This window comes from Staurois parvus, unplaced genomic scaffold (assembly GCF_062004578.1).
Source record: "Staurois parvus isolate SC_StPar_1 unplaced genomic scaffold, SC_StPar_1.0 ptg000312l, whole genome shotgun sequence".
Classification (NCBI taxonomy): domain Eukaryota; kingdom Metazoa; phylum Chordata; class Amphibia; order Anura; family Ranidae; genus Staurois; species Staurois parvus.
Genome location: NW_028318108.1, coordinates 1,499,152 through 1,518,120, shown reverse-complemented (window position 1 = coordinate 1,518,120; position 18,969 = coordinate 1,499,152). Strand labels below are relative to the sequence as shown.

Sequence of the window (18,969 nt, the reverse complement as noted above, 5' to 3'; positions counted from 1 at the left end):
CAGTCAGTTGTAAACAGACCAGCTGTTCATTTACACCCAACTGCCTTCTGGTCCGACAGACAGAGGGGAACAGATCCTCTTCCATTTATTTTAGCAGATTGGATCAGATTGGAGATAGGTGGGTGTAGACGGACACAAGTCCATTGACAACCTCTGCCCTATAGAGCAGAACGGAATGTCCGAGCAGAACTTGTGAATGGGGCCTAACTGTGCAAAACTAGGTTCTTAAAGTATATGTAATACCAAACTCTTCATTTTGAATAAAGTAAAGAACTGTTAAAGCCCCTGCCTGGTTTAATTTGCAATTGTATCCCACTGGGAGAGATTTCCCCTAATTTCCTGACCTATAGGCACAATTGGAAGTGAAAGGAAATCTCTCAACACCCTATTCAACAGTTCTCACTAGAACAAGCGTCGACATTTGAAGACTTCCCCTTAAATCCTCTTCTGGTAATAGAATCCTGTTTTGGATTTTCCCTCACTTGCTGTCCTGATTACAGCATTCACATGAACAGAGAGGGTGAATCGCTCTACTGGAGACACAGACCGCAATCAAAACTTAACAGGGTTATAACCATTTCCTACTCAATTCAAGATTTAAAGCTTTGGTTTTACATGCACTTTAAAGTAACTCTTTCAGCACAAGGTCATGTCTTTGCAATAACATGCCCAAAAAAAGGGCAATGTAAAGTATTTACCCTTCCAGCAACCCATGTCTTGAAACACCTCTGCAAACATTTCACATGTCTGGGTGTGTGACATACCTACTCCACAACTGCATGTTGTGCTTTCTCCTATCATCTTATATAGGGAAAATAACATATTTGCTATAAATGTTTTATAGATTTACTTTAAAGACAGTTAATTATCTTGTTATTTTTACAGTAATGAATTCAGAAAGTATTCAGAAAGTGATACTTCAGAAAGCAATATTTTTTTTTTTTTAGAAGTGTTCTTTCTAAAAATGCTTTGCAGATCAAATTGTACTCACACTGAAAATAAAAAGGAGCTGGACAGGCATCTTCTGAAAAGTATCCCAGATAAGAGGCAGATATAAGAGTCATAGCGGAGAGGATTTTTTTCTAACTTTAAAAATATAATGAACTGCAGTGCCAAAGAGTATAGAAAATAATGAGTTTAGATTGTTAAGACTGCTCTTGCATCTCAACAATCCAGAGACATGCTAGAGCAGGGGTCCTCAAACTATAGCCCGCGGGCCGCATACGGCCCTCCAAAGACATTTATCCGGCCGGCCAGGCCAGCCGACAAAAAACAAAAAATGGAAAAAATGTTTAAAAACCCAGCCCTGACTGGCAAATAGCTAGGCTGCTCGCTGGGTGTTCGTTCGTGAGGACCCAGCAAGCAGCAGCCTGGAATCCCCTGATTTCAGAGGAGAAACAGGAGAGGAGGAGAGCACACCAGGCACAGTGCATTGCAGTGTTCAGTGTGTTCGGGTACAGTGCGTTACAGAGTACAGTGCATTGCGGTGTCCAGTGTATCAGAGTACAGTGCGTTACAGTGTACAGTGCATTGTGATATCCAGTATGTCAGTGTACAGTGCATTGTCGTGTCCAGTGCGCTACAGTGTACAGTGCATTGCGGTGTCAAGTGCATTACAGAGTACAGTGCATTGCAGTATCAAGTGCGTTACAGTGTACAGTGCATGGCGGTGTCTAGTGCATTACAGAGTACAGTGAATTGCGTTGACAAGTGCGTTACAGTGTACAGTGCATGGCGGTGTCTAGTGCGTTTCAAAGTACAGCGCATTGCGGTGTTCAGTGTATCAGAGTACAGTGCGTTACATTGTATGGTGAATTGCGGTATCAAGTGTGTTACAGAGTACAGTGCATTGCGGTGTCTAGTGCGGTACAGTGTACAGTGCATTGCAGTGTTGGCCACACTTGGGGAAAAGGCTGAGTAGTGGTGGTAACAGCTGTAATGTTTCTTAAGGACTAAGATGGGTGCTGGTAATGATGCTGGTATTGTTAACTTAGAGATAAAACTAGGTGTACCCTTACCTTTGGGACCAGTCTGGGTGGTGGCGATAATGGTACTGATAACTTGGGGATCAGGCTGAGTAGTAGTAATGGCTGTACTGTTACTTAAGGACCAAGCTAGGTGCTGGTAGTGATGCTAGTATAGTTAGCTTGGAAATGAGACTTGGTGATAGAACTCTTATCATGGGGACCAGTCCAGGTGGTGGTGGGTGATGGTGGTCCTGTTACCTTGAGAACCAAGTTGGTGGTAGTAATGTGACCTTGGGGACCAGGCTTGGTGGTGAAGAGTGGGGTGAGTGCATCATTGCCATGTCAATAGCACCTGCACAAAGGACTTCTACTATAACAAATAATCTTCTTGGTTTCTATAAATACCTATTGATTGAAAATGGGTCAGTTGGAACCCAAAACATACAACAGCATTTACATTATGGAGTGATGTGATCTTAGTTGGATTTAAATAAAGAAGATTATGTGTGTCATTAATAGTCCTAGTGCTCATTTTTCCCAAATACATGCATATAACATGTATGATTGTTAAAGTACCTTCTGTAGCAGGGGGGCCCAAAGCACTGCATTTTGAACACATATACACAGCACAAAACACCATTAAACCAAATTTTCCCTAAAATAATGGTCATGTTCCCTTTCTAGTACATTCATATCTCAATATTCTTAATGTGGACTATCTGCAAAATAGAATTTCCCTGGTTTCTTGCATATAACTCATATTCCATTTTTTCTGTTATTTTGAATAACAAGGTATCCAGTGTAAATATGGTAAAACCTTATCAGAAAGGAAAACAAAAAGAAAAGAGTTAGAAAAAATGTAGAAAATAGAGGGAAAAGTACAAAGGACAAAATGAAAGGAATTAGCAGGCAGAATGCAGACTTGATTTAATGTAAATAAAGTATAAGCCAATGATCTGTTTATTGAATCCTAAATATCATTTGTCCTCTTTCTAATCATTTGACTACCCAGATCACACTAATTTGTAAAGTGAATTCAGTTTTGTTTGATCATGGCATTCTCACACCTGCTTTATAATAATACAGCAATTATAAAAAACAGATATGTTGCTGTCAATTGTACCATAAGGGTCCATTTACACTGGCCACCACTTTATAATGCAGTGGCTTGTGTGCGGTGCGGCAGAAATCAAGCCTCTGTACCGCATCATTCCTTTTTTTTTTAAACAAACTTTATTGAAATGTCACACAGACATTTCATCAAGTTCAATTGGCCGCTGTGCAGTGCCTCACACTGTAGTGCATTCACTACTCTTTTTCAGCACACCGTGCCCGTCCAACATCACAACGCAGTGGTGTGAATCGGGCACACAGGAGACAAAGCATTTTGCCTTGTCATGCGGTGGGACTGCGTTGGAATAACCGCTAGGCACAGTCCTACCACATTTTGTGTGAATGGACCCTAAGTGGTTGCATTCATGGCACACTATAAACACAATATTACTCCATCTTTCTTATGATTGTATAATCAACACGCAGTTCTTCGAAAAACACACACATTAGCTTTAACAGGTCTTTATTTTTTTTTTTATATCAAATGACCCTTCTTGAAGGTAAAACATTAACATTCAGCTTCCATCTCTCTAATATATTTTATTGCTGTTCAAATTGTACAGATTTGAATATAGAATATCATGCCAAGAGCTAGAAACAGTTGAGTATTTGTAGATTAGTTCTATACTCAGGTATTACTAATACAACGTATTACATAGTATTATATTTATATTTAAGAAGCTACAGTATTAACTAACAATGATAAATGCTATGGAGCTTAAGTACAATGTGTTGTGCACTTATTTTATAATGGAACCATCCAGGGGCGGACTGACAACTCATGGGGCCCCTGGGCAATAGGGGATCATGGGGCCACTGTGTCCTTGCCCAAACTAAAAAAAAGCCTATGAAAAGGGTACCAGGGGCATCTCATGGGGCCCCCTACTGACCCCGGGCCCTCAGGCAGTGCCCGAGTTTCCAAATGGTCAGTCTGCCCCTGGAACCATCCATTTTTTTTGTTTCCAAAAAGGCTGTTCACTAAGAATTGGGCAAAATATTAATCAATATAAGACAGAAAAAGCACTGGCCAATATGTGTGAGCCAATGGCAATTGGAAGGGCCATTATTCTTTAACTGCATGCACAATGCCCACCACAAAGCTAATATGATAGATCCTAGTATCCCACTGGGAAACTTGAACTATACTTACAGTTTCACCATAAGGCCAACTTAAAAATTGTTTGACTTAGGGAAACAAACCATAAAGCTTTTTGGATATAACAACACAAAGAAATATTCTATAAAAAAATTTATAAAAATCAGTATTTTAGGAATCCTGCATCATATTTTGGGGTCCTAATTATTCTGCTATGGGACAACTGTGACTGCGGACATGAGGGTGCTTGTACTCGGCCGTATCCAGGTTTGCGGCTGTTCCTTGCAGACTGATCTTCATACACCCTGAAAAAAGGTTTCCTTGATCTGAATATTCTGAAAAAGACATCGCAAATTATAAGCAGAGATAGGAAAATAAAATAACTTTGAATTAAAAAAAAATGATGGGATGTTTCATAAATAAGAATTACCCTCTGTTTGTTGTTTCTTATGAAGGTCTCACAAGACCAAAAACAATATTTAAACATGTGCAGTAAAATTTAAAAAAAAAAAAAATCAAATTTCATCATAAATTTAGGCCAAAATGCATTCTGCTATATGTCTTTGCTAAAAAAAATTCCCAATATGTGTAAATTAATTGGTTTACGTGAAAGTTATAGTGTTTTCAAATGGTGGCATAGATACTGGAATTTTTTGGTTTTTTTTCGTAATAATGGCGGCGATCAGCAACTCATAGCAGGACTGCGGTACTGTGGCAGGCATTCTGACACTAGGGGGAACTGACTTGGTGTCTTTGACATCCCCAGTGACACCAATACAGTGATCAGTGCTAAAAAAGCACTGACACTGTACTAATGGCACTGAGCAGGAAGGGGTTAACATGAGGGGCGATCAAAGCGCTAACTGTGCGCTCGGAGTGTTTAACTAGGGGGTAGGGGGTGTGTGCTTCACTGTAAGCACACTGCCATGAATGCATGCTCTGTGCACAGCCATCCAGAGCAGTGTGCCCAAATTGAGAGGGAGGATGACTGTTGGTAAACCAAGCAGCCCTCCTCCCAGTCAGTGATTGTCGGTAACCACCAGGCACTGGTGGGTAATCACCTTCCGGGACCCGATGATTAACAGCTGTAGCCGCAAATGGTGGTGCAGTTAGGGCACGCTCACCCCCTACCTGGAACTGCAAAATCACGTATATATACATGTGATTTTGCGCACCTGTGCCGCCCTGTAGCAGTATTTCTGCTATAGGGCAGTTGGGAAGCGATTAAAGTTTAACTAAAGGCAAAACTTTATTTGTTTTGGATAGAATGAAAAGGGATTAGAACAACTGTCAGGTTTTTATTGATGTCTGCCTGTTAAGGAAATGCAGCCTCTGTATTTGCTCTTTTTACCCATTATCAACAAAATAGAAAATGACAGAAAATCACACATTTTTGGTCATCACCAGAGCAACTGAGGGGGAACCTTTCAATGGGGACACTGGTGACCTTGGTAATAACCTGGGATTCCCAGACTTTTGGAGGGATTTCCTCCCACTTTCAGTTTTTGCTAAACAGAAAAAGAAATGAAGGGAGATCTCCACAATAATACATAGATGAAAAAAAAATAAAACTAAGTGGGGTAATAGCCCTTCCTTACGCTATCCAAAATGAAAAAAAAAGTATTTGGCTCTACGTTAAATTTACGATTAGCACTGTTTGGCCTACAGGCAAGTGGACATTGTGCGAGGTCCAACACCTCCCGCAACTTGGCTGCAAAACTGCCGTAAACCAAGTTTTCTTCTTAAAATGCATCTAAACCCAAGAATAAAAATGTAAGAAATTCCCGCTTATCAGTTCTTAAATGTGGGAGCTGCAATAGTTTTCTTGTGTACTAGACTAAAATCTCAAACAATTTTATCAGCTACACAAATCCTTGTCCCCCCATGTAATGGAGATGAGGAGAGGAGGAAAAGGTGTAACCCTAAGGTGACAACACTGCTACTCTATAGATACAGTATGGTAAGTGAGCATTGTCAATCTACCACAGGATGTTTGTTCCCGGCTGTATCACCAGGTAAAAATAAAGGGAAAAATGCCTGGGAAAAAAAATGTTGTCAACACATCTAGGAAAAGGTAAGCTACAATATGTTATGTGATAGTTTTGGGATTTAACTTTAAAATCCTCTTCATGCAGCAATGATACACATGATATATAAAGCTTGACATGCCTTAATTATGCTAAAAGAAATAAGTAGCATTTCCAGCTGTACTGGAAGTAGCCCCAAAACAAGAGTATTCCAGAGGATAGCCCCTTGCACCACGTCCCTTGCATTTTGCTACCAGATAAATGCATTAAAACACCAGGAGAGTGTGTAATATGAAGCCATTAGTAAAAACACTTTTGATGGTAAACCTGATATAGCAGCCTATTTACACTCACCAACCACTTTATTAGGTACACCTGTTCAATTGCTTGGTAACACAAATTGCTAATCAGCCAATCATATGGCAGAAAATCAAGGCATTTAGGCATCTAGACGTGGTGAAGATGACTTGGTGAAGTTCAAACTGAGCATCAGAATGGGGAAGAAAGGGGATTTAAGTAACTTTGAAAGTGGCATGGTTGCTGGTGCCAGGCGGGCTGATCTGAGAATTTCAAAAACTGCTGATCTACTGGGATTTTCACACGCAACTATCTCTAGGGTTTACAGAGAATGGTCCGAAAAAGAGAAAAAATCCAGTGAGTAGCAGTTGTGTGGACAAAAATGCCTTGTTGATGTTAGAGGAGAATGGGCAGATTGGTTCGAGATGATAAAATGGCAACAGTAACTCTTGTCAATATTGACCAAAATCTCTGAGGAATGTTTTCAACACCTTGTTGAATCTATGCCTTAAAGAATTAAGGCAGTTCTGAAGGCAAAAGGGGTCTGACCCGGTACTAGCAAGGTGTACCTAATAAAGGCAAAAGGGGGTCTGACCTGGTACTAGCAAGGTGTACCTAATAAAGGCAAAAGGGAGTCTGACCTGGTACTAGCAAGGTGTACCTAATAAAGTTACCGGTGAGTGTATATCTAACTTTTTGAACCTCACTGTAAATCTTAAGAGACATGCTTTATTCAGCAGAACAATACATGCAAAATATGGATGATATATTTGTTGATGTTTATATATGGAAGCTGTCATGAGTAGGAGTGCCAAGATTTATTTAAATTAAAGGACCCTTTTCATTATACACTATATTGCCAAAAGTATTGGGACAACCCTCCAAATCATTGAATTCAGGTGTTCCAGTCACTTCCATGGCTACAGGTGTATAAAATCAAGCACCTAGCATGCAGACTGCTTCTACAAACATTTGTGACAGAATGGGTCGCTCTCAGGAGCTCAGTGAATTCAAGTGTGGTACCGTGCTAGGTTGCCACCTGTGCAATAAGTCCATCTGTGAAATTTCCTTGCTACAAAATATTCCATGGTCAACTGTTAGTGGTATTATAAAAAAGTGAAAGCAACTGGGAACAACAGCAACTCAGCCACGAAGTGGTAGGCCACATAAAATGACTGAGTGGGGTCAGTACATGCTGAAGCGCACAGTGCGCAGAAGTCACCAACTGTCTGCAGAGTCAATAGCTAAAGACCTCCAAACTTCATGTGGCCTTCAGATTAGCACAACAACAGTGTGTAGAGAGCTTCATGGAAAGGGTGTCCATGGCCAAGCAGCTGTATCCAAGCCTAACATCACCAAGTTCAATGCAAAGCATCGGATGCAGTGGTGTAAAGCACACCACCACTAGACTCTAGAGCAGTGGAGAGGTGTTCTCTGAAGTGACAAATTACACTTCTCTGTCTGGCAATCCGATGGACTTGTCTGGGTTTGGCGGTTGTCAGGAGAACGGTACTTGCCTGACTGCATTGTGTCAAGTGCAAAGTTTGGTGGAGGGGGCATTATGGTGTGGGGTTGTTTTTCAGGAGTTGGGCTTGGCCCCTTAGTCCCAGTAAAGGCAACTCTTAAGGTATCAGCAAGACATTTTGGACAATTTCATGCTCCCAACTTTGTGGGAAGAGTTTGGGGATGGCCCTTCCTGTTCCAACACAACTGAGCACCAGTGCACAAAGCAAGGTCCATAAAGACATGGTTGAGTGAGTTTGGGGTGTTCCTGACCTCAACCCAATAGAACACCTTTGGGATGAATTAGAGCGGAGACTGCGAGCCAGGCCTTCTCGCCCGACATCAGTGCCTGACCTCACAAATGCACTTCTGAAAGAATGGTGAAACATTCCCATAGACACACTCCTAAACCTTGTGGACAGCCTTCCCAGAAGAGTTGAAGCTGTTATAGTTGCAAAGTGTAGACCAACTCAATACTGAACCCTACGGACTAAAACTGGGATGCCATTAAAGTTCATGTACGTGTAAAAGCAGGCGTCCCAATACTATTGGCAATATAGTGTATATATACCACTGCACAATATAAAATGGGAATATAAGCATGCGGAAAATCAAGAAGTCAGACATCTAGGCACTTGAGGGTCATCATTTACCTGCCATGCCTCCAATTGAAATGTATGCATTAGGATCCACCCAAGTATCTTCCAGAGCTTTGAAATCAGCAGGTGGTATGTCCATGGAGGATGTTGCTTCCTCCGTCTTCAGCACAAGCTGATTTTCCTGTATCTGAACATCCACAGTGTGCCAGTCTTTGAGGCAAATACCAGGTGGGAAGGTAACGGAATGTGCTAGTTTGTCCAGTAGAGAGGCTTCTAGTACCTAAGGATGAACAAGTGTAATTAAAAGCAGACAAAAAATAAACATTTAATATTATGGTTTATTATTAAAAGCCAGAGAAATGAAACTTTCCACAGCCCTCGAACCCCTCATGTATCACATTGTATTATTATTGTACTGTCTCATGTATTGTCTCCCATTGTAATGTACAGCGCTGAGCGAACTGTTGGCACTTTATAAATACTGTATAATAATAATAATTTACAGTCCATTCTACAGCTTAGAAAAATCTGACATTTTACCACTGGTTTCTGTATTTAACAACTTTTTTTCCCTTTCTGTTCTTTTACCCAGTTTTATTAGTCAGCCCAATTGCAACAGGTTAGTGTTGTGTATACCTGTTTCTGACCATCCAAGGTTATGGTCAATGCTGAGGTGTTGCCTGCACCATATAAGGCCAAGAGGAGCCCACCATCCTCTAGGACTCGGAATGACAGTTGAAACGATAGATGCCAGGGTCCATGTGTATGTAATGGGAATGCTATGATTGACCCAGAAGAAATGATTACAGAGGAATGTAGCAGAAAGACAAAAGTAATACACCAGATAAAACATGGAAACATAAGAAACAGAAAACAAACCACTTAGCCTTTATTGAACATTTTTGATACAAACAAAAAATAAATATATTGATATAAATACAATCTTGAAATTACCATTTAAATAGTTTCTGTATCAAGTTGTAGTGGTTTTAATTTATTTCTTAATGTAAAACTAAAGCCAAAACCTTTTTCTTTAGAGTAAGGGAGGTTATATCCCCTGTCAGTTTTTATTTTCCCATCTGTTTCCCATTGTGGAGATTTCCCATAACTTCATGTTCCATATTCACAACAGGACATGAAAGGAAATTCCTAGTGTCCCCCCATTGGAAGATTTCCCCTCTATTCCTGTTCTGGGAACAACCCAAAACTTGGGATTTTCTTTCACCTTTGGTGATGGCAGTAAACATGACATATAGAGAGGTTTTATCTTCCAAAATTGACAGGTGTTCTAAGCTATCTCCACTCTGCCCAAAACAAAGAAAAACATTTGCCTTTAGTTATATTTTAAGCCAGGCTTAATTGAATCTACAAGAATAGAAATATGGTCTATTCTGACCTCTTTGTCAAGGTGTAGGCAAAGTTGTCCTCCTAATCCTAGTGATCGTTTGCTTAATATAGAGGTAGATTACATACCCTCATAGCAATTGTGACACTGTGACATTGATATTGAAAACATGACTGATCATGCCAAAAATCTGAGCTTCTGGGAGTATTTACTGCTACCTGGAGCTCCAGTTGAGAGATTTACTCCTACGTGTTGTCTGCCGACAATGCTTTTCACCAGACAGGTGTATGCAGGTTGTGTGTTTCCATTAATTTTCTATGGCACCCCAGCTCACACAAACAAAACAAATATACCTACTCTCAGGCACACTGTAACAAAAATATATTGTCTTGCAGTGCACTGGAAGCAATCCAAGGTTTTTGGCCCTTGGAAACATTTTGAAGACCTAGTAATACAACAAGCTGACAACAAGACAAAAAACTGTATGGCAGGGCCCTCAAACTAATAGTAGCCAGCAACACTGTGCTGCTAACCCAAAGTTATGAAAACCTGTACTGTTGAAGGTCAAAGTTTAGCAGCACTGTAGAAAAAATATGACTTACAAGTAGGCTTGAAGGTGGCATATCCTTGTGCAGGGAAGAAGGTGCCTCGCTCCTCATTTTCAAAGCACCGCCGGTTCTCATCTGTCTCCATTGCATCATCTAGAGCTTTTGTGCTCTTTTTCACCCAGGCCCAGTTCGTCATACATGCATCTAGAGCAGGATTCAACTAAGAGAACGCAGTTCACATCAATGACACTGGCAGAAAGTATAACTGTTTTTCCACATATGTGGCTCAGATTTATCATGCAGACATTGAACTCCTCCAAGTACTGCATGTACACACCATTCTCTCTAGACTTCTTGAGTGCTTGGCCTTACCAATCTATTCATCACCAGGTCAGAAAACCTAAGCAGACAAACTTCCCGCATAGTCTTTTCTGGGCCAACATTCTGAGAAAGAGCCAGATCTATTATTCAGGGACCACAGTAAAACTTACAGTATGTGGGCAACAGTGAAGGGGGTTCCTGTAGGGTCCTCTCCTGCAAGAATACCCTTGGTCTTTGCTGGCTACTTCAGCACCATTTGAGGGATTGGGCCATCCATAGTAGTAGTTATCCACTAGTAATGGACTTAAAAAGATGTACTGTAAAATATACTGTGGGTAAATTGAAGTTATCTGTTCAAAACTGATTTATTGATTTTGTTCATAGCATTTTCCTGTATATAAAACCTAAATTTATTTTCAGTATTTTATAGTTTGGCATCATGGCACACTGTATACTGTTTTCTTAAGCAAATTATTTTGGAAATCTGTTGAAAGGTTTCTTACCTTGATCTGCTAGTAAATGCACTTGCCTCTCAATTAATTGCAGCAATGTCAGTCTATCATATGCCCTCTTTCAGTTGGCCTTTAGAGTTTACATATACTTTAGGCCTCATTAACACTGGGCATTTAGCCCTGGTGCATGAGACTCTGGCATTTAGGTGCTGGTGGAAGGTACAGGCACAGTGCTTGGAGTGGTACTAACATTTATGGCAGTATGCACCCTGGGACAAATGCCTGGAAAGTAGACTGCTTGCATTCCAGGTATCCAGAAGTTGTGCAGAATTGTGGTGAGCCAGCGCAAAGAGCAGCTGTGATGGCATAGAATGAAGATTAACCCATGATTGAGACAACCACTCCATAGAAATCTCCTAATTGTAGTAAGAGGAAAAGCTAGATGGTAGAGTTCAAGGTAAATTGCAGTGGCGTGCCTACAGGGGTCGCAATTGCAACCCGACCTTATGCTGCAGGGGGCCCGTGTGGCCCCCTTATATGCCTGCGTAGGAGGAGCAGCGGGGGCAGCTGCAGGAATTGATCTCTCCCATTTCCTCTTGCAGCCTTTGAATGTCCGCTTCTCCTCCTTTCCTTCCCGCAAGCATTCAGCGGCTGCAAGAGGAAAATGGAGAGATCGATTCCTCTACATGCAGGCACCCTCGCTGCTCTTCCTATCCAGCTTATTTCTATTGCCTCCCCGTGCTCTCTGCCCCCCCATGCTCTCCACCTCCTTCCCTGCAGTTCTGCTGGATTTCCCCCTCCCCTCTCCTGCTGACTGCTATGGGGAATCTCAGAATGGAGAGACAGGAAGGATGTGGTAAATGTGTAATTTACCGGCGTCTTCCTTTTCTGAATGGACAGTAAGTGATTGGTACCTAACTGAAACATAATAAACTGTGTTTACTATCTTTCAGTTTATGAATGGACAAGAAGCTCTGTACAGAGCTTTTCCTGCCCATTCATTCTGTGCAGCTGAGGATGCAGAGAAGGCTATTGAAGGCTGTGTCCTCAATCTCCATTTTCTGTCCTAAAGATGAAACATCAAAGGTTTGTTTAGATCCTGGATATTTCACCAAAGCCCCCAACAGGGCTCCTAAAAAAATGTAAAAAAAATATTGTAATAAAAAAAACCTTTAAAAATGGTTTAAAAAAATAACAAAAATAAAAAAACTACTGACACCAGTGGCGGAACTACTAGGGTCACAAATGTTGCACTTGCAACTGGGCCAATTCTGCCACTGGGCTCGGAGGGAAGGGCTCCAGCCGGGAGTCAAGGGGGCCCTTCATGGATTCTTGCACCGAGGCCCTGAAGGTTCTAGTTTTGCCACTGGTAAACTGTGAATATCATCAAAGAAAAGCAGAATAGTAAATCTGAAATTTGTGCTTACTAGAAGACTATTAAACTATTGAATGTCACTGACTGACTGGCACTGAAAGTTACCTGAAGCCACTGAATGCTTGTAGCAATAAAAGATAAGTATACTGCAGTTGGAAGAGGAAGATAGTGGAGATATATGGTAGGAGGATCCAGTTGGGAGCTTTTCCACAGCTTTGGATAACATCTTAGAAGTCCATTTGACTTCTCTGGCTGTATAGTGGGGGGAGTGCCAACATATAGCATTGATGCAAAGACGAAGTGGAAGATCAGCAGCAAAAAACACTTTATATTCACTTGAGCGCTAAATTTGGGACTAGTAATTGTGCATTAAGACTGTTACAGTATATATGTTGTATTTATATTAGCACAAAGAGGAAGCGGTGGATCTGAATGAACACAATTTTTAAGTGTGGTTATATAGTTATGTTTTACTTTATGTATATATTTTTCATAGGATTACTTATGTTAATCAGAGTTATGATAGCACTATATTTTCTATCTTGGTTTGCTTGCGTTCCAGGTATGGGCCTCTGGGCATATGCTGCCCTAAATGTTTGCACTATTCAGTGCACTGTCCTGCCGCTGTCAGCCACTCAGAGTATTACAGGCTGTCGGAAGTTGGGTTGGACGGAGCACCTGTGCCTTTCACTGGCACCTAAACCCCCGGAGTTCAATGCTCTGAGGCTAAACTCCCAGTAAGCATGCGGCTTTAAACACTCAGAACAAACATAGCTATTGTGTTATGCCTGCTCTGACAAATGTTACAGTCAGATTTTAGAAAAACATCAAATAGCGTATTTAGAGAGCCGAACGTAGGGTAGCTACATATATGAGTACTTACATAGTTAGTCCATCCAGTTCAAACATTAAAAAAAAAGTTATAATCCTATACCCACAGTTGATCCAGAGGAAGGCAAAAAAAAACCCCAGCAAAGCATGATCCAATTTACTCCTGCAGTGAAAAAAAATCCTTCCTGATTCCCTGCGAGGCAATTTGATATTCCCTGGATCAACTTTACCTATAAATGTTAGTATCCAGTTATATTCTGTGTATCTAAGAAACAATCCAGGCCTTTTTAAAGCAATCCACTGAGCTGGCCAGAACCAACTCTTGAGGGAGTACTTCTACCTTTGTTTATGCTTTTGTCTTAAAATAAATAAAATAATAAAAATGTATAAAATAAAATTAGTACATTTTCATGTTTAGTGAACATTTCTTGTTCGCTAGCTTTATCAATGCATGTCTAGCTCAATACTGTAGACGTGTAATGATGACAGTACCGGTCTGAGAAGTTGAATTTTGCCATTTGTTGGAAGGTCACCCAGGATAATTCCCAGATTAGCATGCTCTGAGGTCACAGGCTCATTCTTTACATGATGAGTTAGCATGATAACAACCTCTCCGTTCACTCTTACATCTATGGTGTTAATAGTGCTGTCCACAGTCACCTGCAAGACATGCGAGTTCCATATAATAGTTTCATGTGAGTCAATAAACAAAAGACAAAGACATTTTCTGCCAAATCTTAGAAAATACAGCAGTTTGCATGTTATGGCATTATATTCAGTGTAGGAAATCTCTGTACTCACAGTATAACATAATGCTACCCACACACACCACATGGTGTTATTGCAATAACATTAGATAAATGACCTGATTTTGCAGCAATCATGGTGCAAGAAAAACAGTTTGTTTATTTAAAGCAGTACAAAATTAAGAAGTACAGTAATTCACAGCAGCCAGTTATTAGTTTGCTGCCTAGAACTGTTTTCTAAAATTGCCTAGAGGAGGATTATCAACAGCAGCCTTTATTTTGCCCCTAGGTTTAATGTAGGATGAACCTGTCAAATATACACCAATCAGAAATAGCTTTATGACCACCCACCTAATATTGAGTAGGTCACCCTTTGGCCATTTTGCTGCCAAAACAGCCCTAGCCCATTGAGACATGGAATCCACTAGACTTCTGAAGGTATGCTGTGGTATCTGGCACCAAGACGTCAGTAGTAGATCTTTTAAATTCCTGTAAGCTGCAAGGTGGGAGACTCTAAAAGTCGGACTTTTTTCAGCAGATCCCACAGATGCTCAATTGGATTGAGATCTGGAGAATGTGAGGCCAAAGACATTTTCCCTTAAGAGTTTGTGTTCCTCAAGCCATTCCTGAACTATTTTGGCAGTGTGGCAGGGCACATTATCCTGCTGAAAGAGGCCGCTGCCACCAGGGAATACCATTTCCATGATGGGGTGTATTAGGTCAGTATCAATGTTTAGGTATGTGGTATGTATCAAGTAACATCCACATGAAAGGGAGGACCCAAGGTTTTCCAGCAGAACGTTGCACAAAGCATCACACTGCATCTGCCAGCTTGCCTTCTTCCCATACTGCATCCTGGTGCCATCTCTTCCCCAGGTAAGCAACACACTTGCACATGTCCATCCACATGATGTAAAATAAAATATGATTCATCAGACAAGGCCACCTTTTTCCATTGCTCTGTGGTCCAGTTCTGATGCTCACATGCCCAATGTGGGCACTTTTGGCTGTGGACATGGGTCAGTATGGACACCCTCACCAGTCTGCAGTTACACAGCCTCATACACAACAAACTGCAATGGCCATTTTTTTCAGTCATAGAGTTATGGCTGATCAGTGTATATGTCCATGACCTGACCATTTAAAGGAAACGCAGAATGGTTTCCTACACTGAAGTGAGAATTTTTGGACGCCAAAACATGGAGGCGAGGTCAGCAGAGGTGTCCTTGATGGACGGAACTACTTAGAATAGTTTCTTTATAAGTTAGTTAATTACAGCATACATCAAACCGCAGTAACAAAACCCCCCAAAAAAACCCAATACACTCTATCCATCACCCGTGCCTCTGTTGATCTTACCTCATTTTTTATTTATATATTTTTAGGGCCAAGATCCACACTTTCTAACTCACCGGTATCTAACCAGTGTCCTGTGTACGATCATCCAGAACACACTGATGAGCATCAAGCATGATCATTCACATATCTGCATTGAGACAGACATTTTCCACAAGCTTTAAATCAGATTGATCTGCTTCTTGCAAACCTACAAATGTAAAGAACTGCAGCAGAATAATGTTGCTGTTTTTCATTACATTTTTGTTTATCGATCTATCACACCACAGTTAAACAGATCTCTCCCATGGTATTTGATCAGTTTTTGTCCTCCGCTCCTGGCCTTTTGAATAATTATTTCATCTTCTACATAATTTCGTTACAAATGTATATTTTTTTAAAATATATTTTATCATTTATTTCTAGTCAGGTAAATATGAAATACTGCATATTATTATTTTCATTCACCTTCAGAGGCAGCAGGTGGCGCTCTAGTCTTTTAGTTTTTTTCACATTTAGTATTGTGTCTTTAACCACTTAGCCTCCTGAGGATTTTTGTCCCCTTTCTGACCAGGCCATTTTTTGCGTTACGGCGCTGCGTTACTTTGACTGACAATTGCACGGTCATGCAACGCTGCACCCAAATTAAATTTATGTCCATTTTTCCCACAAATAGAGCTTTCTTTTGGGGGTATTTGATTGCCTGTGCATTTTTTATTTTTTGCGCTATAAACAAAAAAAGACTGACAATTTTGAGAAGAAAACAGTATTTTTGGCTTTTAGCTATTAAATATGTCCAGTAAAAAAATGTATAAAATCAAAATTTCATCATAAATTTAGGCCAAAATGTATTCTGCTACATGTCTTTGCTAAAAAAAAAAATCCCAATACATGTAAATTAATTGGTTTACGTGAAAGCTATAGTGTTTACAAATGTTGGTATATATACTGGGCTTTTTTTTCTTAATTTTTACTAGTTATGGTAGCGATCAGCGACTTATAGCAGGATTGCGGCGGCATTCTGACACTGGGGGAAACTGACTTGGTGTCACTGACATCCCCAATGACACCAATACAGTGATCAGTGCTAATAAAAAGCACTGACACTGTACTAATGGTACTGGGCAGGAAGGGGTTAAGATGTGGAGCAAACAAAGGGTTAACTGTGTGCTGGGTGTGTTTTACAATGGGACTGTGTCTGTGTGCTTCACTGTAAGCACACTGCTTTGCATGGCTGCAAATGGTGGCACAGGTAGGTCGTGCGCCCCTACCCGGAAATGCAAAATCACGTGTATATATGTACAGTTGCAAGAAAAAGTATGTGAACCCCTTGGGATTACGTGGAGTTTTGCATGAATTGGGCATAAAATGTGCTCTGAATGTCATCTAAATCACAACAATAGAAGAACACAGTCTGCTGAACATAATACTACACAAACATTAGATGTTGCCATGGTTTAATTGCACATAACATGTAAACATTCACAATGCAGGGAGGAAAAAGTATGTGAACCTTTGGACTTAATAACTGGTTGACCCTCCTTTGGCAGCAATAACCTCAACCAAACATTTCCTGTAGTTGCAGATCAGACCTGCACAATGATCTGGAGTGATTTTGGACCACAAAACTGTTTCAGTGTAGCAATATTCTTGGGATGTCTGGTGTGAATCGCTCTCTTAAGGTCATGCCACAGCATTTCAATCGGGTTGAGGTCACTCCAGAAGGCGTATTCTGTGCTGTTGCAGCCATTGTTTTGTTGAATTACTTGTATGCTTTGGGTCATTGTCCTGTTGCATCACCCATCCTCTGCGGAGCTTCAGTTGGCGGTCAGATGGTCGTACGCTTTCCTGCAAAATGTCTTGATAAACTCTGGAATTCATTTTCCCATCAATGACAACAATCCGTCCAGGATCTGAGGCAGCAAAGCAGCTCCAAACCATGATGCTCCCTCCGCCATGTTTACAGTGGGGATGAGGTTTTGATGTTGGTGTGCTGTGCCTTTTTTTCTCCACACATAGTGTTGTGTGTTCTTCCCAAACAACTCAATCTTGGTTTCATCTATCCACAGTATATTTTGCCAGTAGTGCTGTGGAACATCCAGGTGCTCTTTTGGAAACTTCAAACGTGCTGCAATATTCTTTTTGGACAGCAATGGCTTCCTCCGTGGTGTCCTCCCATGTACTCCATTCTTGTTTAATGTTTTCCTTATTGTAGATGTGTCAACAAAAATGTTAGCATGTGCCAGAGATTTCTGTAGGTCTTTAGCTGACACTCTGGGATTCTTCTTTACCTCATGCAGCATTCTGCACTGTGCTCTTGCAGTCATTTTTACAGGACGACCACGGCTAGGGAGAGTAGCAACAGTGCTAAACTTTCTCCATTTGTAGACAGTCTGTCTTACCGTGGACACATGAACATCAAGGCTTTTGGAGATACTTTTGTAACTCTTTCCAGCTTCATGCAAGTCAACAATTCTTGATTGTAGGTCTTCTGAGAGCTCTTTTCTGCGAGGCATGGTTCACATCAGACAGTGCTTCTTGAAACCAGTAAACCCAAAACAGGTGTGTGTTTTTTAAGGGCAGGACAGCTGTCAGCAACACATCCAATATCATCACACTGATTGGAGTCAAGGTTGGCTCACTCCTGGCTCCAATTAGCTCTGGGAGAAGTCATTAAGCTAGAGCCTCACATACTTTTTCTTCCCTGCACTGTGAATGTTTACATGTTATGTGCAATTAAACCATGGCAACATCTAATGTTTGTGTAGTATTATGTTTAGCAGACTGTGTTCTTTTATTGTTGTGACTTGGATGACGTTCAGAGCACATTTTATGCCCAATTCATGCAAAACGCCACGTAATCCCAAGGGGTTCACATACTTTTTCTTGCAACTGTATATATATATATATATATATATATATATATATATATATATATATATATATATATATGTGTGTGTGTGTGTATATGTGATTTTGCGCACAGCTGCCGCCTTGTAGCAGTATTGCTGCTATGGGGCAGAGCGAAAGTGGTTAAAGTGAAGCTACACTGCATCTGAGCATCACAAACCAAAAATACTATTTAATTAGTTTTTAATATTCAAAGCAAACTCATCCATCCATCCTTCCTTATCTCCATTTTTTATTCTGTTGGGAACTCCCTTTGAAAAACACCCGTAGCATCTTTGGCCGTGGCCATCTTGATAAGGGCAGATGATTCATGTAGCATTTACTTCCTAGAATCCATCTGCCCTTAACTCTGGCAAGAGGGTGTTCTTCGCTCAGAAAACCCCTCCATCCCTCTAGAAGACTGGTATGACATATTTTGCCTAGGCATGGAAACCAGGAAGTAATTGTAATTGAAAACAAATGTTTAAAACAAGTAAATATAATATACTTCCCTATCTATTTACT

The 18,969-nt window shown here is 40.7% G+C and overlaps 1 protein-coding gene across 1 annotated transcript in view; it reads right to left on the bottom strand.

The window, feature by feature from the left end:
• Window positions 1-3,526: 3,526 nt before the first annotated feature.
• The window catches only part of SHBG (sex hormone binding globulin), a 32,898-nt gene continuing 17,455 nt past the window's right edge, over window positions 3,527-18,969 (bottom strand). The window contains exons 4-8 of the mRNA XM_089683489.1: window positions 13,967-14,134; window positions 10,550-10,715; window positions 9,239-9,381; window positions 8,657-8,882; window positions 3,527-4,511 (exon numbers count right to left, since the gene is read on the bottom strand). Coding sequence (XP_089539615.1) covers window positions 4,381-4,511; window positions 8,657-8,882; window positions 9,239-9,381; window positions 10,550-10,715; window positions 13,967-14,134 — 834 coding nt within the window. The 3' untranslated portion in view covers window positions 3,527-4,380. The remainder of the gene's footprint in view (window positions 4,512-8,656; window positions 8,883-9,238; window positions 9,382-10,549; window positions 10,716-13,966; window positions 14,135-18,969) is intronic.